Source organism: Marmota monax, unplaced genomic scaffold (assembly GCF_021218885.2).
Source record: "Marmota monax isolate L192 unplaced genomic scaffold, Marmota_monax_Labrador192_F-V1.1 WCK01_AAM20220418_F8-fsc00037, whole genome shotgun sequence".
In the NCBI taxonomy this organism is placed as follows: Eukaryota; Metazoa; Chordata; class Mammalia; order Rodentia; family Sciuridae; genus Marmota; species Marmota monax.
Window position 1 is genome coordinate 12,209,181 of NW_026693245.1, and position 23,907 is coordinate 12,233,087.

The 23,907-nt window shown below is 35.1% G+C and overlaps 1 protein-coding gene across 6 annotated transcripts in view; it reads right to left on the reverse strand.

Moving 5' to 3' along the window:
- Pde4d (phosphodiesterase 4D) overlaps positions 1-23,907 on the reverse strand; it is an 816,241-nt gene that overhangs the window by 187,361 nt on the left and 604,973 nt on the right. For all 6 annotated transcript variants that reach the window (XM_058583143.1, XM_046456221.2, XM_046456224.2 and 3 more), the window contains exons 2-3: positions 19,834-20,025; positions 2,813-2,849 (exon numbers count right to left, since the gene is read on the reverse strand). In XM_058583143.1, the coding sequence (XP_058439126.1) occupies positions 2,813-2,849; positions 19,834-20,025 (229 nt within the window). The remainder of the gene's footprint in view (positions 1-2,812; positions 2,850-19,833; positions 20,026-23,907) is intronic.

Genomic DNA, 23,907 nt, shown 5'->3' on the forward strand with positions numbered 1-23,907 from the left:
TGAGAGCAATGTGGCTATCCCTGCAAATTTTATTTTATTTTTAATAGTCTTTAGTTATAGATGAACACAATACCTTTATTTATTTATCTTTATGTGGTTCTGAGGGTCAAACCCAGTGCCTCACCCATGCTAGGCGAGTGCTCTACCATGGAGCCACAACCTCAGGCCTCCCTGCAAATTTTCACCAAAATTTAGTGTGAAATTATGAATCCAAAACATGGTAGGAAGAGGGTATGAGTCTTTGGCCTACTTGATAAGACATTTTCCTGAGCAAGTTGGCTAAAATCAGTTATGGTATAGCAGGACAAATTATGTTGGCATAAATTCAAGCAATATAAATATATCCCATTTTTGGAATTATAATATTTAACATTAAGTGGTAAGTGCTCTGCCCTGTATTACACACTCTTTTTCTGAGGAGATGACAATTAAGTCAACAATATATGCCAGTTGGACCCAACATGGCTTAAGAAAAGATCAGGCACTAACTGGGCTTTTGGTCTACCTGCTTCTGCAATGATACCCCATCAGTGCTAAAACTGCTCAGTATTAAAATGCCTTTTCTTTCTTATATTTTAGTACAGCTTCCCAGATCTAATACCCCAGGAAAAATCCATTTATGAAAACTGTGGTGAAGCCACTTAAAAAGAATTCACAGCCCCTGGGGCAACGACCACCTTCAGCAAGGTGAATGAGTCCCTCAGTTGATAATAAGTAAAATCTCCTTAAGTATATTTCAGATTATTTTTAGGCATCAGATATATCTGAATATTACAAAGAGTTAGCTTATATTCAAAGTTCCAGTTTCAAGGGTATTAATCATTGTAAAAAAACATTTATGGCTAAATGATGTTTTGTATATAAAATATGTATAAACGTCCCAATATAGAGAAATTTGAGTAGTTGTTTTGGAGATTATAGGTACACTATAAATGTCTAATCATGTAAAAGGCTAGACTTCTTTAGAATTTAACTGAAGGCAGGAGCCAAGTTAAATTTATTAATCTGTTAGAGATTATTAAATATTACTTGAAGTAAGAAGCCAAGATATTACATACAGATTTTTTTCCATTTTTTACAACATACTTAGATTTATTTTTCTTACAATAATATCTAGAGTTTTAGCTAGCTACCTGAGTAAACTCATGATGGGATGATTGGTTCTACATTTAGTGATGGTTGTTTAATATTGTTTTACCTGATTTTGCCTGTTCATCTAGCTCTCAGCTCTTAGTTATAAAATTATAAATTCTCAATAGGAATTAATTACAAACTGTTTCATTAAAAGTTTGCTATCACAAATATGATTAAAATGTAAGAGTGTAAATTTTTTTGACACAGAAATACAAGCACTAGAAAGAATTCATGATCTCCAGCAAAAGGACTTGAGCATATGGAATGGATGGTGATCATCATCTGTTCTTAATTGCCTGCATTATTATTATTATTTTTTAGTTGTCAATGGACCTTTATTGTATTTATTTATGTGTGGTGCTGAGAATCAAACCCAGTGCCTCACATATGCCGGGCAAGTGCTCTACCACTGAGATATGACCCTAGCCCACCTGCATTAATTTTTAAAATCACCATTAGACATTTTATTTATAAATTAATTACAATTGTGGTCTAAATTATTTTAGAAATTTTTTAAAAATTAAAACTGCAAAATCACATCATTCCAACATTATTATTATTCATTTAAAAAAATTATACCTAAGATGACATTTAGAAAGAAAAGAGCAATTTCATTTATATACAATTAAACCAGTTTTAATTAAAATTTAATAAACATTAAAATTTTTAGAATTCTTGTGAATATTTTGCATGACCAGTATTATTTTAATCTTTTAACATCTTATGAGGTGGGTACTCCTGCAATTATAATTTAACAGAGGAGGAAGTAAGACTTGGAAAAGTTCAGTGCCTTCCTCAAAGTCATTCAGAAAAGTTAAATGAGTTGCTCAAGGTGCTACATCTATTTCTGACCTACCTCTAGTTATAATTTGTATAACTTCTCAGCACTGTTTGTATTTCAACATTTAAACATTTCTTCTCAGTCAGTATTGATTTTAAATCTGCTTCATGACCCAGTTTAAATAAGTTTCATCCTATTCTATCCCTAGTTATCTACATCAGGGGCTGTCAACTTCTCTTACACACAGTAAAAATACTGTGGCCTTTGAAAAATAAAAATTCTTGGATCTCCAGATTATTTGAAATCTACAGGCATGCAAGCCTGGGCATCGGGATGAGTATTGTAGGTGAGTCTCGCTTGCATCTAGGGTTGAGAATCACTCCAGAATACTTCAAATCATCTCATCACCTTCTTGCATCTATGTCATGTGATCAAAGTATTTTCATGATTTGCATGCTGTAAACAAACACAGATCACTGGGCTAAATCTTTGTGCCAATGACACGTGTATAAAGGAGTAAATAAGGTATCAGGTTGAACTGTATGATTGAATTTCAAGCAATGATCATGTACCTCATTTTATTAAATGTAATTTAATCCACAATATAGCTAATGCCTGTATCAGTTAAGAAATATGGGCGTATTTATCTTCTCTATCTCTAGGGTAATTTGTTATTTGAAGCAAAGACAATCTTTGGGTCTACCACAGTTTAAAGAAAACAGATCTCTAGGTCCAAAGTCACATTTTCTAGCATTGCCTATGAATTACTTGAATGAACCACACAATTTGTATTTATAATTTCATTTACTTTAAAACTAAATCGAGCAATAGAACAAATCCTCCCAAACCAATTTCCAGATCTGTGAGAAGTCGGCCTGCTCAATGAGGTATGCTTACCTGAGCAAAAGGAGTCACAATCAAGTCATCTCCATGTCTGAAAAATAAACCAAATCCCGTGTTAGAAGTCATCGACAACTCTACGACTAGTTTTAATCAATATTCCATGTTAAGTTCCAATGTTAAGTTTCATAAATCCCCACAGAGAATTACAATAATTCCATCCTTATTCTTCAGCACATCTTCTTCTCAGGCAATGGGTTGAAAATGCATCTTCTTGGATTTTGAACCATTATCCAGCTACCTAGGTGAAAAGAGGGACTCCATCATCCATCAGTGTCACTATTGCCTTTTGGGGCTAACAGGGTACACTATGGTAGAAACAGTTCCAGTGCTGGATCCTGGGTTTTACTCTTCCCTCTTAGTATACTTATTAGTCAGGGGTGCTGTGGAAGGAACCAGCAGCCTCAGTAGCTTTTGTGAGAGGACCCTGGCCCATGTATTTGAAGATGATTAGCATTGCGTGTTCTGCATCATCCTCTGGAAGTGTTGGACAAGCCAGGAACTATAGATGACATGGGACTGCATCATATACTAATAAAAACCCCTTGAAACTTTACAACTGACTCATGTCTCAGCCACCATAGTTACAGGGGAATGTTACCCCATGTGTGCTGTTGCTACAGCAACCTCAGCCACACCAGGCCTGCGATATAGGAGCAAGGTGTCAGCATGACGTGGCTTGGAGGGATAGAGAAAGTCAAGAAAAGTTGTGCAATGTTCTACTTAGAAGAAAGTGAGAAACTTGGGCCTGCAATTATTTCTTGGTATTTCCTAGCATAAATAGTTCAACAGCAGCATGTCCCTATCTTCATGGGCTACTTCTTGATCTAGACAGCCAAAGCTCTTGAATCAAGTGTAAGCATTTATTCTGCACAGAAAGCTTCCTGAACATTACTTTCACTGAAAATAGTGCAATTGACCTGTCTGTTTGCTCATGCACAATCTGAAAAGAACCCGAGTGACCTAAAACAACACTTACGAAATGTGGTACAGCATAAAGAGCACAGGGAGAATGTTCGCCATGGATCACCAGTGACAAAGAGACTAATTGCTGTGGTCACCATCAAATTATACAGAGCTCTTGAAAGTCAAAATGTGGAAAATTGAAGAAAAAAAAGGAAAAACACTTCAAAAGAGGCATGTGTCATTTTCCTTTCCATTGGTTCCAGAACCACATTTTCAAGGGACATCTGTTATTCTTTTATTCATAGAATCCTACGTGCTATGAAGTTTGGACATCAAGTTTTACCATCATTTTATAGAGGAAGCAATGGAGGTTCAAAGAGATCAGAAGGTCTAGAAGCAAATAAATGGTAGCTCCAGGATGTCAGTCCAAAAAGGTCTTCTGAGGCCAAACCCAGAAAGGCTCTTTCCTAGAAGAATGGCCCAGAGTGAAGTAGGCCAGTGTACTGAAGCAGTAAGAGAGCCAGTGTCCCAGAGGCAGCTGGCAAGAGGAGACAAAGCCAAAGAGGCAGAGGAATCATCTGAGTGAGGAAGAATATGACACATTCGAGGAGCTACAATGCATAGCTGAGCGATTCTAGAAAATGCATTGCAGGGCAGGAAATGCAAGAAGAGTGGCAGGTGGTGAGCCAGGCTGCAGATCACTGAGCCCTTGTACATGTAAGAAAAGCCTGGGATTTTACTTTCTGATGGGAGTGAGAGTTGGACTTCTGACCCCGCCATGTTCTAGGTATATACACTTGTGCAAGTTATTAAACTTCTCTTTCTCTTGGTCTCTTCATCTGTAAAATGGAGATGATAGTCCATACATAATGTTATTTGAGGATTAAGTGACTGATGTTCAGATATTCAGAATGAGTTTAGCTTAAAATTCGATAAATCTAGTAGTCTATAATTAGTAATAGTAAATATTATTTATATTCCAATGGCTTTTGCTTTCTTATGCAGTTAGGAAATTTAAAAGACTCAGAAAACTGATACTTAGTTAAGAACTTTTAAGCCATTATGACAGATTTATAAGGGACTGAGAGTTTTGAAGGGGCAAAACTGAAAGCAGAGTAGGCAGTGTCAAGAGTGGAGGAGACGAGGACCTGAGTCGAATCAATGGTAACTGAGAGAGGAAAAGTGACAACAGTATGGGCTTCGTAAAAGAACTTTAAGGAAAATTTGAAACATACAAAACTAAGGGGAATGCTGTTATGCACGATGTCACTAACTATCACACAATAATGCAGGGTAAGTGGTATATTCCCATCTTGCAGATGAGAAAAACTGAGGCTCAACCTGGTTAAAAGACTAAACACAAAGTCACACTTGCTATGTCCCTGCCTCTTATGATTTCACTAGTTCACTCTTATAGGACAGATTAAAAATAAGGACCTACAAAAGGTAAGAAAAATAGGAAAATAGTAAGTACAGTAATCTAGTAGAAGAAAAAAAGTGAAAACTAAAAGGCAAAACTCAAAATGATGTCCAGGGTTGGACAACTGCAATTTTTCATTGGTCCATCATTCTGACCTCGCTCTCTGAGGGTTGATGACAGGCAATTTAGGGTTGCAATTCCGCCTATGTACTCACTTTGAAATAGTAACCTAACTCTTACAGAGCAACTGAGGAATACTTGCAGATGCTCCAAATTTTTCCGAAAGCATGAGTATGAGATCCAAAGCTAAGCATTTTACCATTTGACATATACAAATACACACACACACACACACAGACACACACAAATATCCATTCAAAGCCAATTGTTTTTATAAGTAGTGAACAAAATAATAAATTTAGTGTGTATTAGTTTTTCTTTGTTAGAAGTGCAAAAGGCAAAGACTATTTCAACAGATTTACATACATTCAAGACACTTCAGTGGTTTGTATAAGAAAAAGTGTTATTTAAAAAGCATGATTCTGGGCTGGAGTTGTGGCTCAGCGTAAGAGCACTCGCCTTGCACATGCGAGGCCCTGAGTTCAATCCTCAACACCACATAAAAATAAATAAATAAAATAAAGGTATAAAAAAATAAAAAAACATGATACCATGACAGAAAATATATTACACAATGAGAAAATTACATGTGAAGTGTCTCCTTGATTTGGCAATTGAAGAGCTTTCAATTTGCTTCAACACGTGGCCATACTGAAGGCAGTTCAGATACCCAGAACAAAAATAATATGAAATCCAGACATTGTCCCAAGCTACAGTCTTTTCTTTCATTTTATTCTTTATAATTTCCTGACCATAAAGTTAATTTTCTAAGAGCTAAGTCATATGGATCAAGGCACATCATCAATCTTAAATTAATCCATGGTAATAAGTCCTTTAGTTTGGAAGTGCATCACAGTGGATTTGAACTAGTCAAAAGGATTGCATGTTTGTTAAAACACTTAATTCTTTCTTTTATTCAGTTTCATTCTGAAACTTTGTAAAAGGTACATTTAGAATATATAATATTTAACATAAATTATCCAACTTCCTTTCTTTTCCTGTCAAAGTATAAAGAAAGACAGTTGTAATTTTAGTGGAGATATGTCATTTTTAAAAACTGCCCAGAAATTCTTTCTGCCAAATATTTCAAGTTTGTCTCATTTTAGTAATAATAAATGAGATTCCATTTCAGTGGCAGACATCTTCTATAAAGGATATTTTATCCATTTCTTTTCAAAAGTATGTAAGGCTTAATTTGTCTTTGGATATATATCTAATATATAATTTAAAAATCTTTGTCTGTCTTCAACTCAACATGAAAATAACCTTTTCCAGACTATTTTCAAATATAATGATGTAGGTAATATATGTTTTTATTTGTGGATAGAAGAAAATAAATATAATATGAAATGTATCTTTTAATTGTGTACTGAACTTTGCATATATAATTAAAAGAGATTTGGGATTTAAGATTAACAGAAGATTAATTTTGATACATACGATTGGCTTATAGTACATGTGAGTTTATGGTTTTTTGTTTGTTTGTTTGTTTTTTGAGACAGCTATGTTATCCAGGCTGGTCTCAAACTCCTGGGCTCAAGCAACCCTCCTAAGAAGCTGTGACTACAGTGTGCACCACCAGACACAAAACAAAACAAAATGAACAAAAAGCCCTTGAAAGAAAGTGATTCTGCAATTGGCACTTGAACAACTTTCTCAACAAGGAAGTTTTTTAAAATACTGAAAAGAGTTAGGAGGGTGTATAATATCATGCAATCAATTGGGGGTTTTCTGAGATGGGAAAAGACAGAGTCTCTAACAAATTAAGAAGTTTAACTCATAGTTAGTAGTGCCTGGAGACTTGAAATTGTAACTACTGGTGTCATAAATTTGAGGGAGAATTATTCAATATCACCTTTTCTTTAAGTAAAAAAAAAACTTCAACAAACTTAAATCATCTGAGATCTATTTTAAAGGGAAGCTAATTTTAGCTTTCAGATAAAGTTCTTTTCAGAACTGCGTGGGACACAGGTGGGAAGAGATTGGGGGCTGATAGTACTCAGGAGAAAACTACTTTTTGACATTTTATATATATATATATATATATATATATATATATATATATATATACATATATAGGTATATAAACATATATATGTACACACACACACACACACACACACATGTGGAGACCAAGAAGATTGGGACCCAGGTAATAGTCACAGCGAAGGTCAAGTGCAGAGACTTCCAGAACAGATATGATAAGTCACTGGAGGTCACTGTGGAGGCAGTGTCACAATAGCCTTGAGTGTTGTGATGTGGAAGGAGGTGCCACATGCTCAGTCACTGAGCTGGCTGCCATGGGTAGGCTTGCCTACACCTGCCCCACCTCTGCTCTCAAAGAGAGGCCTTGCTAGGTCCTGAGTCAGGGCTACCAGAGGCAGAGGCTCAACTGTTGACTCTTGTTTTCAAAACAGGAATGACAAGAGTTAAAAACTCCCATTCTTTATGCCTTTGCCATCCTTTCCCTATTTCTTGTTCTTTCCATAACAAGAAGTTAGAAACACAGACAAGAGGCTGAAACAGAGAGAGAGAGAAAGAGAAAAGCCAGGTGGGAGGTGACTGCCTGTAATTCCAGTGATTTGGGAAGCTGAGGCAGGAGGACTGCAAGTTTGAGGCCAGACTCAACAAATTAGAAAGGTCCTAAGCAATGTAGTATAAACCTTGTCTCAGAAATAAAAAGGACTAGGAATCTGCTCAGTAGTTAAACCAATGGGTTCAATTCATGAGAGAGAGAGAGAGAGAGAGAGAGAGAGAGATATCTAAAAGCAAACCTTCTTATGGAAGCCTTGTTGGGATCCATAAACTATTCAAGTATAGTATTAAATTTGGAAAAGTACACTGCCATCATAAAACAATAAGTTTAACCAAAACCAGCACCTAGAATTATATATATATAAATCTATTTCAAATTGTGAAACTCAGGGACACCTTTCTTCTTGTTGGCTTCAGCACTAGAGCCTTTATAATATGTTCTTATTTTTTATTTCTTAAAACAATATATTTCTTATCACTATACTGCTTTTAAGAATTCAGAGTATAAATATTCAATGAAAGTATAAATAGTAGTGGTAATAACTACAAAAATTAGTTATAAACAACAGTGATAGCTAATATCTATTGAGTTATTACTATAAGCAAAACATGTTACAATGATAATCTATTAATTTTTTTCATAGGTGAGAAGACAGAGGCCTAAGAAAGACATGTCCATGAAGTGATAGGGCCAGGATCCAAATCTGTATCATGTGACTTTGGGGCCAGGATCCAAATCTGTGTCATGTGCTATGTAATTCTCCAGCTAGAACACATTTATCAATGCCTAAACCTCATCCAAAACAATGCTTAATCTTTGATATATTTTTTGTGTATCATGAGACAATATCAAAAAGACAACAAATAGAAGAATTATACATTAATGTAAAAAATATCAAAACAACAAAATCAAGCTAATCAAACAACATATTATCAATGACTAATAAAGCAAAACAAGATTAGTCTACCTAATGATTTTCATGTCCTACAACCCTAAAATAAAATAATAAATTTTTTTTTTTCATCCCAGGTGTAAAGTTTTGGCTGATCAATAACATATGTGCATAATTGGGGTATGATAAGAACATGTTAGTCATATGTAACAAAGACCTCTGAGGATAGTGTACAGATAACAAAACATTCTAATGTAACTATCTACAAGTAAATTTATGTATGCATATTTTGTATATATGTGTATATGTAATCCTAAGGACATTTTCTTTTAAAAGAAAATTCTTTTTAAAATTTTAATTCTTTGCTTTCTGTAATTCAAATGACGGGAAAAAGTACCATTGGGAGGAAAACAAATTGGTATAACCACCATGGAAAGCAGTAAGAGATTCCTCAAAAAAACTTAGAATGAAACCACCATTTGACCCAGCTATCCCATTCCTCAGTTTATATCCAAAAGACTTAAAATCATCATAGTACAGTAATGCAGCCACGTCAATGTTTATAGTGGCTCAATTCACAATATCTAAACTATGGAACCAAACTAGGTGTACTTCAATAGATGAATGGGAAAAGAAAATGGGATATATATATATATATATATATATATATATATATATATATATCCAGGAACATAAAGTCAAATAAAGTATTATTGTATATATGTATATATTTTTTCAATGCAATATTACTCAGCTTTAAAAAAAAGAATGAAATTATGGCATTTGCCAGTAAATAGATAAAGTTGGAGAATATGCTAAGTGAAATAAGCCAATCCCTCCAAAACAAAACACATATTCTCTAATATGTGGATGCTAATTGACAATAAGGGGGCAGGGCACTAGAGAATAGAGTTACCTTAGATTAGCAGATGGAAGTGAAAGGGGGGAATGGAGGGGAGATGGGGAAAGGAAGATAGTAGAACGAAACAGACATTATTGATTTATGCATATATGTGACTACATGACCAATGTGATTCTACCCATGTACATTCAGAAAAATGAGAAATTATATCCCATCTATATATATATACATATATATATATATATATATATATATATATATATATATCCCATATATATATATATATATATATATCCCATCTATCTATCTATCTATCTATCTATATATATATATATATATATATATATATATATATATCATATCAAAGTGGACAAATGCATTCTACTGTCATGTATAACTAATTAAAAAAAATAAAAACAAAACAAAAAACACTTTCATCTTTACTAGCCTTAAGAGAGTTTTATTATATCATTTTGCCTATTCTAATCAATGAGAAAACCCTTCAGAGAACACCTGTAAACATTACATTCTAATTGATATTTTACTGGATTAAAAATATCTGTTTAGGGGGCTGGGGATGTGGCTCTAGAGGTAGCGCGCTCGCCTGGCATGCTTTCGGCCCGGGTTCGATCCTCAGCACCACATACAAACAAAAGATGTTGTGCCTGCCGAAAACTAAAAAATAAATATTAAAAATTCTCTCTGTCTCTCTCTCTCAAAAAAAAAAAATATCAGTTTAGGGGCTGGCGCTGTAGCTCAACGGCAGAGTGCTTGCCTACCATGTGTGAGGCACTGGGTTCAATCCTCAGCATCACATAAAAATAAACAAATAAAATAAAGGCATTCTGTCCATCTACAACTATAATTTTTTTTAAATAACTTTAGAAAATACTATAATCTTAGATGTTTAGAATTCTAAATTTCTTTCTTCTTTTTTTCCTTTTGGTACAAGGAATTGAACCTAAAGGACTTAAACACTGAACCACATCCCCATATCCCCAACCCTTTTTATTTTGAAGCAAGTTCTTGCTAAATTGCTTAGGGCCTTGCTAAGTTGCTGACAAGGGCTTTCAACTCATGCTCCTCCTTCCTCAGCCTCCCAAGCTACTGGGATTACAGGTATGTGCCATTGTGCCCAGCTAATCTTGTAACCACCTGCTTAACACTTATTAACATCTTAATAATTAACAAATCACTTAATAGCAAGAAAGCAAATAACCCATTAAAAATGAACACAAGAACTGAGTAAACATTTCTTAGAATAAAACATACCAATGGCCAATAAATATATGAAAAGGTGCTTAACATAAGTAATCATCAGGGAAATGCAAATTTAAATCAAAATGAGCTATCATGCCTCACCCATAAAATTAGCTTTAATCAAAAAAGCCAAAGATAAAAAATGTTGACAAAGATGTGGAACAAAACATTGTACACTGTTGGTGGGAATGTGAATTCGTGCGGCAATTCTGGAAGGTACTATGGAGGTTCACCAAAATTAAAAATAGGACCATCATATGATCCATTTCTGGGTTTATAAGCCAAGAAAATGAAATCAATGTGTCAAAAGTATCTGGACTACTGTTTTATTAGAGCAGTATTCACAATGACCAACACAGAATCAGTCTAAGTGTCAACCAACAGATGAGTGGACAAAGAAAATGTAGTCTCTATACACAATGAAATAGCACTCTGCCTTAAGAAGGAAAGAAATTGTGCCAGTTTGAAAACAATGATGCAGAAATGAGCCTAAAGTACATTATGCTTAGTTAAATAAGCCAGGAACAGAAAGTCAAATAAGGTGTTATTGCACATATAAATGTAGATCTATTAAAAAAAAAAAAAAAGAAGTCTTGGAGAGAGTAGAATGTTGGTTACCAGAAGCTGGAAAATAGGGTTGGGAGATGTTGGTTGAAGGGTACAAATATACAGTTAGGAGGAATACATTTAAGAGATTTATAAGGTAGGCTATAATTAAGAATAATGCCAAGCATATTTGTAAATTGCTGAGAATAGATTTTAGATGTTCTCATCACAGAAAGTATAAGTGAATTGATGGACATATTTTGATTTAATAATTCCATAATGTATACAAATATTAAAACATTATATTCTACATCACACATACACACATATACACCACACAGACACATATTATTTGTCAATTAAAAACTAAATAAAACAACAACAACAACAACAGATTAAGACCTAGAACTGATCATTGATCAAAAAAGTTCTTAAAACAAAGATCCATAATTTTTGACTCATGCATGCTCATCCCTGTTAAGATTATGCACTGATGATATAGCAACTGGAATTAGAGGTATTATGCATCATAAGCAAAAAATTCTCTCATCTGAAATGGAATCTCTTTATGTGCTACAAGAAAAAAAAAACTTAAAAGAAAATACATGAGGCCAATAAATGACTTCCAATTTGTTAAGTCATATGACAGTACAAAAGATAATCTGTGTTTAAAATTATCTATCAAAAATTTTCTGATTTGAGTAATTTAAAAAGTGCTTAACACATGCTTGTAAACATGTTCATTAAGTACATTGAATTATTTTCTTTGATAAAAAACAGTGCAATAGGGCCTGGGGCTGTGGCTTAGTGGTGGAGCGCTTGCCTAGCCTGTGTAAGGCACTGGGCTGGATTTTCAGCACCACATATAAACAAAGAAACAAAAAAACAAAACAGTGTAATAGGGGGATTTTCCAGGAGTGCTGATGTCACAAATGACCATCAGCTGTTTTCAGTACTAGGCTGAGTCTTATTTCCACAGAGGGGAAGAAGGAAAGTGGAAAGGGTTGAGTTCACAGAGAAGGACTTTCACCTCACTTTGTGTTCTAGGAACAGGCTCTTCTTTCACTGTTGATCTTATTTGACAGGCCGTTTCTAATGTCAGAGGCCCTGCCCTCTTGATTCTTCTCCAGCATGGATTCCTAAGAGGAAGATTTATGGGAGTGCATGCAACTGTTTTAAAGGACAGTATGTGCTAGATTTTAGCAGATTAAAAGGAACGGTCTGATCAAATAGAACGGAGAGCATCATGTTTGATACGAACCTACAATGAATCAGGCATGGATCTCCACCAATGGGCAATATCTAATTTCAAGGATTCTGCATTATAGGGTACTCATATTCCCATGCCAAGGCAAGGAACCGGGCTCTGAGAACTTAAGTAACTCATCACAGTCATGCCATTGGCAAGTGGTAGGGGTCAGTAGTTTCCAAATGCCATTCTGAGATCTGGGACTTACCTAACAAAATGTTCATTGGTTCTTGTCAAAGTGAGATTAAGTATGGGCCATGAAGTGAAGTGTTAAAAAAGCCAAACACACTTCTTTGGAAAATACTTTTATTATGAGATTATGCATTTTCTTTTTTATTGAGGTGAAAATGCCTTTTTAAAAAATGATGGTGTGTATCAGTGGGAATTTTCTTGTTAGTATCCTTTGTCTGACAAAGTACAAATTTAGCAACCCTAAGTCAGTCTTCCAGGTGTTTTTTGTTTGTTTGTTTTTGACATTTTAGTAGATCATGGAAATATGCAGTATAACTACATTTAACTCAGGCTTTAAAATACTGTTTTGTTTTGACCATGATGCCTTCTGGGTGCTCATGTGGATTTAGTCTATTCTGAAGCCCCACAGATATAAATATTTCTAGACTCCAGGAAAGTTCTGCCAATACTTTATGGGCCACTGTTTTCTTCTTAAACAAATCTATGCTTTGTCAAAAAAAAAATCGACACTTTAATTTTATCCCGTAGCACTTAAAACCTATCCATTCAAAATGTCAAAACATTCAGATCTCCTTTTTGTGATGTTTTTAAAACACAAGAATAAAAATTTAAAATATGTATTCAGGTTTTTTTTTCTTAATTTTTATATTTCTGGTACTGAGAATTACCTCAAGCCTACTCTACCATTGAGCTATATGCCCAATCCTTTTTATTTTTTATTTTCAGACAGGGTCGTGCTAAGTTGCTGACACTGGCCTCAAACTTTTGATTCTCCTGCCTCAGCCCCCTAAGTAGTTGGGTTGATAGTTCTGTGTCACTATGCTTAGCTGGTATTTTTATTTTCTTAGTTCAAAAATTTAACAAAATGTTTAAATTGTATTTTACTATTCATGGAACTCCTGGAGTGTTTGATTCTCTACTGGGGATAGAAACTAGGGCCTGGGCAAGCGAGGCAAGCACTCTACCACTAAGCTTAGTCCACTTCTATTTTTTATTTTTTGATTCACAATAGAATGACCTTAGTGACTGAATGAAGAAGAGCTTTGCAGAATAATAGTAATAAAAAAAACGACTAAAAGGAAAAAAAAGATGGTTGATATTAAGCAGGTACTCCAGTAGCCAATGATCTTAGAATACTGTGTCAGTAGACTTCTTGAGATCTAGGAGCTGGTGGTAGCCTGCGCATTAGCACTCCACAATGACGATCCATGACAACAGTGGCCACTTGGCAGGAATGAAGAAAAAGAGCAGGCTACTTTGGTTATTATCAAATAATAAAAGATTTTGGCTACCTGGGATCCTAACAGAATTAAGAACAGGATATACTCTTTACTCTAGAACTTGTCAAAAAATTCATGACTTTTAACATGTTTTTTTTTCTTCTTTTTTAACAAAATTTCTCTTCACACAGAGATTTTGTTTAGTTCCAGTCCTAAGGACATGAAACAACAACCTGATGCAGAGGTTCTCCAAGTTTCTTAGTCCTTAACAACTCAGTAATTTTTTATAACACTCCATTGGCCCAAACAAATAACAGTCAGGATTATTAAGTAGTTCAGTCCAAACAATTAAATGAGGTGTTATCTCAACAATGTAGCACCTATTGAGCACTATACATCTTATCACTTGGAAATGAGATTGGGCTCTGCCTTTCTCATATCTGGTTCCACATCGATTTTTGCTCAGTACCTGCTTTTCATCTAGCAACCACTGAAAATCCAGTTTTGCAAACATATGAGGTAACAGAAAGGAATGTCATGATCTAAACTGACATTATTTGCTTTCCAGGTGATTGACAGATGTTTCTGTTTCCCTTGAATATTTCAAATATCCCTTTTGCCTTTGTGAGTTCCCTCTGGTTACCCCAGAGAATATTTAGGGAACCCTGGCCCTTGTCCCTTTATTCCTACCCACCTCAGTTGGGAAGACTCAGGAACTGGGGAAAGATGATTTACCCATGATACCATTTTGTATTTAGTTAATGGAAGATGGCTTTCAAGTGGCAAATCTGTTTGCTTTTGAAGTGTTTATTCATATAATAAGATAAAAAACTAGCTAGGACTGTTAGACACTTTTTACATACATCTAGTAAGACTAACCATGTCTTGTTATTTTTAGTTTTGGAGATACCCTAGTAGGATCAAGGAAAAATCATGTAAACTGTCAATATGAATTGACAACAGGCTGTCCTTCTGCCTTTTGCAAGTTCAAGACTAGCAGCACCCTTCTTTTCAGTAGCCCAGGTAGTGGGAATGAAGGACTGGAACCTAAAACCTGCACTCGAAACCCAGGATGGAGGAGCACTTGTTAATTGCTAAGGACAGGGTGGCATTCTAAGATATGGCAGGGGATAGTGCCCATTAGGTAAGAGCATGCCCACATGGGGCAGTGCACAGCCTGATCAGTGAGGTCTAGAGATCTATAGGTATATGGGGACAAGTTAGCTAGACTACCAAGTGTGCCCAGCTTTTTTGGTATACTAAGTCCACTCACCTCCTTCTTAGCACCCCTTCCACATTCACCTCACCCCATATTCTGTGTGTAGGTAAAGCACGTAAGCATGAGTCAAGGGCTCTCTGGGTCACCTTTGCATTCTGTATGTTAGTGTTTATTCAGCAGGTGATGGGGGATAAGGATCAATTATTCAGGTGAATGGATTTTTTTTTACTTATTTGACAAGCAGCTGATATTCAATAAAGTAATAGCTTTATGACTAAATGCTATTTGTCTTATCACTGTTAATTATCCTTTAATCCTCACCATCTATCATATCTTCACATGTTTTCACATACAGAAACACTATATTATTGGATGATGGGCAACAATAAAGGTAACTGTTATTTGAAAGATAAGATAATTTTAAACATATGTTGAAGAAATTTATGAGAAAAACCCCAAAATTATCTGTTTACTCTAAAATTTCCATCATGTTTCTTCATGACATCACTGAGGCAAGTTTTTTAAAATCTATTTTCTACTGTTATAAAATCATTTTGAAACTACTAAGAGTAGTTAAAATTTGCTTTTTTGTATTTATTTTTTTATTAAGGTTAATACTTAAGATTTTCTCCTTATTTTTATTAAAAATTAAGTTTTTACTGTGTCATTTGCATTCAACAAACTGTGTGGCAGTCTTAGAATAGAAGCTCCCAGGAACTTCTCTTCCACTTTAAACAAGTGATTCCTTAAGATCCTAAATCTAACAGACTTGTATATGTTTGCTGAGTGGATTGCATTTTTGTCTTATAACCTCTCTGACTACTTTGAGCTTGACCAAAAATTCACAGCACTAAGTGGTTCATTTGGCCAAATTAATTTGGTTTTGCTATAGTAGTTCACAGCACTTTGTTCCCAATGGTAGTATCAAAATATATTCTTTTAAAATTGATAATAATATTTATTGTGTTCTTAAGCAAGATTAAAATCACTGGACTTTGGATCTCTTGCCTGCAAGTGGCATAATAATGCCCCCATTGAAAGAACTGTGAGTACCTCAGATGAAACAGCTGGTATGAAAATATCTGGGAAAGCTAAGGGTAGAACATGCAATGTGAGTTATGATTATCATTACTATCATTATTGGCCTTTTCTCTCCACATGCCTCAACTGTTTTCTAGAATTGTTTATAGAAGACAAAGTCACAAAATCCAGTCTACTGGGAAGTGATTATTTTCCTCCTCACTTTTTCAATAAATCAAACAATTACATTCCAAATTACTGAACATTTAAAGGTTTCCTAAAGCATTTCATTCAAATAGATAATCACAAACTTCCACTGGTACTGTTTGTGCCTGAAATTTCTCAGGAATTTTCTCAGTAGAAAGCTCAACTAGGCCAATAAATATAAAATCATCAAGCACAGTTGAATTATGGTTGTTGGACAATCTTCACAGAATTCCAAATGAGATAAGGTAAGGAAACAAGCTTACTTATAGCTACAGGAGAGTCCAGTAAAGAGAAGGCATATCCTTTATGTGTAGATGACCTGGGATGTATCAGATTTATACTAAATTGGTAATTATTTATTCTCCTTCTCTTTCTTCCCATAGAAACTCCATATCCTTGGTAGAAAGAATGTGCTCTGTGTGTCAGTGAGTGTAAAAGGAAAATCTTATATGTAAATATACCAAGGGAATGGGAAAACTGAGCACGTTCAAGATGTTATTTTTCTGTAATACAGAATTGCATCATGGCCTGATTAAACCAGTCACTCCTACAATGAGGCTAAGCTAATAAAGAAACTCTTGTATTGGTCCAGCATAAGACCAGGTCATCCCTTTCAGTGGGCTTTGAAAATAAAGGTCCTATTTAAATATGAAATGTTATAGGCCTTTTATAAAATGTGTGTATATACTTAATCCTTATTAACTTGGGTAAAGGGTATGAAGGAACTATCTACACAAGCTGGTACTAAAAGATCAATTTTCTACAACTTTAAAAAACAGAACACATAACTACATGAAGTCTACTAATTCATTGTAAGATTTTTCCAAAATTGTCTTGCCTTTGATAAAGTTAGATTAGCTGGCTTCCTTTCAAAATCATTATTGTGATCTATGGGAATGTTCAGTGTTCCTCTGGTCATCTTCATTCTGTTATTCTTTTTGATCTTCATGGTGATTTTCTTACGTCTTTCTTATCCCTATCTTCTTTGATTTTTAATGATTATACCTTCTATGATTGCAAAAATAGAGATCATTAGCCATTAACTCTCTAAACATTTTACTCATTCATCTCTAGATTTATGTTTTCCCCTTTCACTTGTTTCTTTTTTTTGTTCGTCCTAAAGAATACAGTACTTGTCTCTATTACTTTTCCAGAGATAATCTCTTTACTTGAACTCAGAATCATATTTTTTCAGCAATGACAACTCCACTTTTTAACCTCTTTTTTTTCCTTGAATTTTAATCTCTATTTTCATTTATCTCAAGTGTCCCAAATTAAAAAAAAAAAAAAAAACAAAAACAAGAAACAGTTCGCCTTAAACTTAATTATTCCTCAAGCAATTTTATTCTCTCCCTCATTAACCTTCTCAAAAGATACATGTACTTGCTCAGATCTCAACCATCAATTCACTCCTCAACATAGTGGGTTTTTAATTCCATAACCTGACGAAGAATTCTTCACTCAACTGTCATCCAAAGACCTAGTAATCATAGGTAGTAACTGGTTCTTCTAAGTTCTCTTGGTCCTATGGACTACTATTTCTGCTGTTTGTCCTTGGGCCTAATGGTTGTCTTGTTCCCCTATCCTCATCTGATAAAAGCCAAATCTATTACTTATTACCTGCCATCATGTTGTCTACTCTCTGTTCTTTGTTCCTCACATCAACATCACCATTTTACTCATTCAGGGTAAAAACTTTAGCAATCCCTTTGATTCTCCTTCCCCAGGTGGCTGCTCCCCAACACACATACATGCACACACTTCTGTAAACCTTGTCCCTCTTGCATCTGGACCAATCTCTTTTCTCTGCTGCCATTTCCTTGATCTAGGTCTTCATCAAATTTATTCTGCTTTGTTTCTGTGAATTGTGACACAAACCACTTCCCTGTGACTACTTCACTGTGCCAAGATTCCACAATAGAGTGATTGGAATGCATGGAAACAAGAATATAATCAGGGCAAACCTGAGCTAAGAACCTCCATGGCTCTTGGCTCCCATATACTGCATTTGAATCTTTCTCTCTTGCCACATTTTGCTCCCTACACCAAGCAGACTGTCACTCCTTAATTGAGTCATTTTCCATGCCTCACATTTTGCAAATATTGTTCCCTGTCTGTTGTTTTCTGCACTGTTCCCTTGTGCAGAAAATCCCCCTTCTCTTTTCCGTGCTTTTGTAGTGATTTGTAAATACCTCAAGGATGCTATGCTCCAAATTTTATAACAATGACCTAAAATTCCAGACCTCCACTCCCTGCTCCAGACTAGGAACTTTAAATATACCAGAAGTCTCAAGAAGTGTTTTCATTATTGGTGAATGAATAGACAATTATCCTGAATTTCAAACCTATGAAAGTGGGATAAGAATAGCACAGAGATAGGGCCAATGAGAAAAGAAAGCTGTTTGGAAATAAAGAGTGGACAACAATAATACAAATGATAAAAACTAATAACTAAAAGTAAACACCTAATAATAACTAGAGGTTATAATGAAGAGTAGAACACAACTTCATTTCTAGAATTCCACTTGACCACCTGCAATACTTGGATGATATATTAGGATACCAAGAATAACACAGGCCCTTAGGGGCCTCATAGAGTCTAATTCCTATAAGATGAATTATAACCCATTATGAGTTTTTGAGATGATGTTTTTAGAAGATGGTGAGTGTACCTGGATGGATGTTGAGATCCAGAAGAGGAAAGTGGAGATCAGTTCTATACATAGAGAAAGCTACCAAATATGACAATGCAGAACATAGCACATAAATAGAACATAAAAGCAAGAATGGAATGTGCTACAAAAATGAGCTGAAAATAGTATAAGATCTGCAGTTTATTTTCCATTGTGTGCCATGTCTTCAGTGATATTCGAGTCTGTCTAATGTTTTATGGGTTTGCCTCTAGTGATTCATCTTTAAAATTTGGCTTAATTTAAGCCACATCTCCAAAACATCTCTAAAGTAATCTGACAAACCAGTGTTAGCCTCTATATATACATCACTTGAGATACATTCACAGGGATTTTCTGACTTCAAAGTCTTTCAAAATATTAGAAAGTACTCATTGTGGCAGGGCAGCTAAAAGCCAGGTCCTACATAAATATAAGCTGATGTTTAAATGTAAGTGCCCATTAAAAATGCAATTCTCACTTTTCCCAACGTTTTTCTGGGAAAATAAATGTGTCTTATCAAGAATGACAGAGTACTCAACTTGAATCTACCATTCATTTTCAGTTTGCATGATTTTACTCATTCTTCCTGTTTTAGAGAAAAGTGATGCAGTTGAAAAAACTCTTTGGTATTATTACATCATCAACTGTGGAAGTAAATTGGGTTGATTTCTTCATTCCTGCCCCTTCCTGTACTCACATATCACTGGCAATGGAGGAGTTCCGGGACATAGACTTTGGAGAGAGGTCATAATCGCTGTCGGATCGATACAGGAAGGACTCCCGGCGTTGACTGTGGACAAAATTTGCTTGGAGAATTAGCCCAGACCCTGGGCTGGTCATGGGATCCAAGGGACTCCGTCCCGCAGATGTGCCATTGTCCACATCAAAACTGTGAATGAAAGAAAAGGAATTATGTTGTGGTAAACACTCACATGTTGATATTTTACCAAAACATTTAGCTTCAATTTAGGAATTTAGCATGGGAAAATTTATAGTTGCTTCCTGCTTGTGAAAAATGATAATATTAAAATAAATAAAAGTAAACATAAATAAGAAACGTGCACGCACACACAAACACACCCCCACACACCCCCATTGGCTTCACATTCTGATTTTCTAACTTTGGATCAGACACAAAAGACAGATCATTCTAAACTCAATTTCAGCTAAAAAGAAACAATTATTTAAAAACAGCTCTTCTAATGCAGAATCAAAATTATTTGTTGAAAAGAGCAAATACATAAAAATTCACTAAACCTTTGAGTTCAACTCAACAAGTGCCAGTTATATGCCTATTATTATTATTCCTCCAAACCTGAGCTTCTTTCGCTACCCAATATACATATCCAGCCACTAATTTCCATTATATCCCCTATCCTTCCATTCCTAATTTATTACAGGCATTTTAAATCCAGTATTCAACTCCCACCTACATTATTATAAGAGCATTTCTCTTGGTCTCCTGAACTCATCTTCCAATCTGTACCAAGTGTGACTCTTCTTAAAATGCAACCACACCCTTCTTCTGTTTAAAACCATTCAATAATTCACTATTACCTTTAAGTTGAAGCCCAAACTTCTTTACTAGGCTACAAGTTTTCACTGTCTGCTCTCAGTTGCAATAACTTATCTTCACAACCTCAACTGGCAACCCTCTGTGTCAAGTGTATTCTGCACTCATTGGAGCAGCACATCCTGGGCCAGGCCAGCCCTGCCTGGCTTCTGCTTTTTCCTGCCTAACGGTTGCTCCTCCTTAAGGACTCAGACTTTAACCTCAGCTTGATACCTCAGAAATTCATGAGATGCTCTTCTCTATGATCTCAAGACACTTCTCCATTCGTAATGACAGAATTTACAGTGAACTGAGTATATTTACCATCTGATCTCCATTCCTAGACAGTGAGCTTTCTGAAGATGGAGACTCAGGATATTCTTAGAGCTTCACAGGGCACTGTTAGGTAGAGGTGAGTAGGGTGAAATGACAATGAAGTGTAACTAAAAAGCCCAGGGAGCATTTTCTGAAAGGATAGGAACCTGGCCATACAGACCTGGTATGTCAAAACCTCCCCCAGCCTTAACAAATGACACCCTTTTAAGAAAAAACAAGAGCTTCTGGACCATGTCATCATTATCTCTTGTAACCATGTCTCCAGTCCCCTCTCTTATCACCGAAACTATGTCACAACCCCACTCACCCTGATAGCCAAAGCAGCAAGACACTCAAAGTAAACTCAGTGGGGACTTTTCAAAAGGTAGTATGACCAATTAAGGGGGCAGGAAACAGAGACAAAAACCTATGGACAATATTTCCTTAAAAACTCAAACTCTGTGAGTACTATAGCATCCTCTCTGCAGGAGTTCCACACAGTTCCTATGCTGTACAGTGTCCTCACTTCTCAGTCTCTTTGGTAAACTTTTGCTTGCTACTCTGTGTTTTACTGGAATTGTTTCCAGCAATATTAAAAGGACTGTAGTGGCTGTCCATCTCCACATGGCAGGCCCCAGACCTGTAACAGCACTTCAAATATTGCCCTTTAATGGGCTGAGAGTGTAGCTCAGTTGTAAAGCTCAGCCTAGTTTGTATGAGGCCCCAAGTTCAAAACTCAGCACCACAAAACAGAAGAATGAAACAACACCTAAGTGGTTTGAATGAATAATTGGTGCCATGTTTAATAATATCAATTTTTAGAGTTGGAGGGAAAAAGAACCATACATACACATATTTTTTAAAATTATAAAACTCATAAGCTGTATGCACTTTCCACAAAGAGCTTTTCTAAGTGAAATATCAAGAAGTTTCAAAATGAAGTCAACTCTTGTATGTTTAAGATAACTAGAGATAATCCAGGAGGCGTGTGATTTAAAAAAAAACTGTTAATGAATAAGTGAAGTTTATTATATGATAAATAAGTACATGCATTTAGGTTTAGATGTCATCAACATTTCCCCCAAGAGTGTTATCCAAACTAGTAAGCAGTGAATTTTAAAATGTTCTTTGTTTTCTTCATTGGAGTTATTAATAGTGTTATGACCCAAAGACTTGAAGCCAAACCTGAAGAATAAAGTAGGGGTTAGATATTTCATGGATCACCTGCAAATCTACGACAAAAGAATGCTGCTTCCAAATCAACCTGTCAAGTAGAAGACGTGGAAAAAAAATTCACAGTGTAGCTTAACCAATCAAAAATATGTTTTCCAACTTAAAATTTTCTTATGAATGTGTCTCCTTATAAATGTATTATTTTTTTGGTCCCTCAGACAATAAGAATTATCTAGTTGAACAGAGTCATTTTATAGACAAGAATACCAGGTCCTAAAATAGTTATTTTCAAGTTACTGAGCTAACCGGATTTAATCATCTATCATTCCTGACATTCCTTCAGCTCCATTGTATAATTACATACACCACAACTATGTATCAGTGACTGTGATATCAAAAAAGGGACATCTGATTCACTTGGATAGGCTAGGCACTGGTATATGTGGTATGGCAACCCCAAGGAAAGCCAGAGTGGAACAGGGTCTCTAATCCTTGAATTCAAGCCATATTAGGAGATCTCAGGCAAGCTCTTCCCCAATGTGTGTAATTAAATAAGCAGTTAGTGAACAACAACCATGAGCACTTGGAGACACAGAAATAAAGGTAGGAAGGTTAATTCACTGGGATATCTATCTGAGATATCTCCAAATATGAGTGATATATAAAGAGGGATTTTGAAGGCATGAAATATATAGTTGGAAGATGTTAAAGACTTTCGAACAGGGAGAGGAGAGGAGTGCACTTCCCTCCTATAAAGATGCATAGGTAGTTCATGCTGAAACCTGAGGACCTAAGAATGAGTGCTCAATGAAAGCTGTGTGCGCTGATTTCCCATTAAGATGATCCTTCTGCTATAAAAACTAAAAGGAAACACACTCTCTTCATTCTGCATGAATGGAAGAATAGGATATATAGGAGGATAATTTTGGTTTAGTTTTTCTCAATTCAATTGAGTAAATACCAAGTAGCCCCCAAATTCTGTAATTTTAAAAATTTTAATATTTTTTCAATTCAATTAAGCAACTAAATTACAAGGACACCCTACTTACATTTGGGCAAAATATTGCTAAATATATTAAAACATTTAACATTTTTGCCATAAAATTACCACTTACCAATTAAAACCAAAATATTTATTAGTAGGGCAGAAAAATGCCTGATAGGAGATATTCTAGGGCATCGGATATTTTTTTGTAGGTTGTAATATAATAATTTGTCCACTAGATGGAGATAATATTCTTTCTGTTTTTTTGGAGGGGGTGTGGTTGGAGGAGATGCAGGATATTGAGATGATTTTCTTGAGTAAGGAAATCCATCTTAAATAAACTTAAAGCTAAATTTCATCTTATTAAAAGATTAATAAAAAACAACCTATTAAATATCATCCCAAAATAAAATCTCACAATCTACAGAAATCATATTTATCTGAGAAATATTAGTATTAGCTTAACAGTGAGAATGATCTAAAAATGGTCACAGGTATTATTAGATTCTTACTTTTAAAACTCAAACAGACGTAACTGAATTTTTCTAACAAATCACTAAAAATTTATTATCTTGGGACAAAGTAACATAAGTATCATGAATGCTTTGGAGAATCACTCTATGATAACACAAATTTAGGTGGTAGGACCAGAGTCTGAGGTTATTATCATGGTGAATTTCCATTTAATTAAAGGATCCTATGATTAAAATAAATAATCAAGAAAAAGGAATAGTGCTGAGAATCCC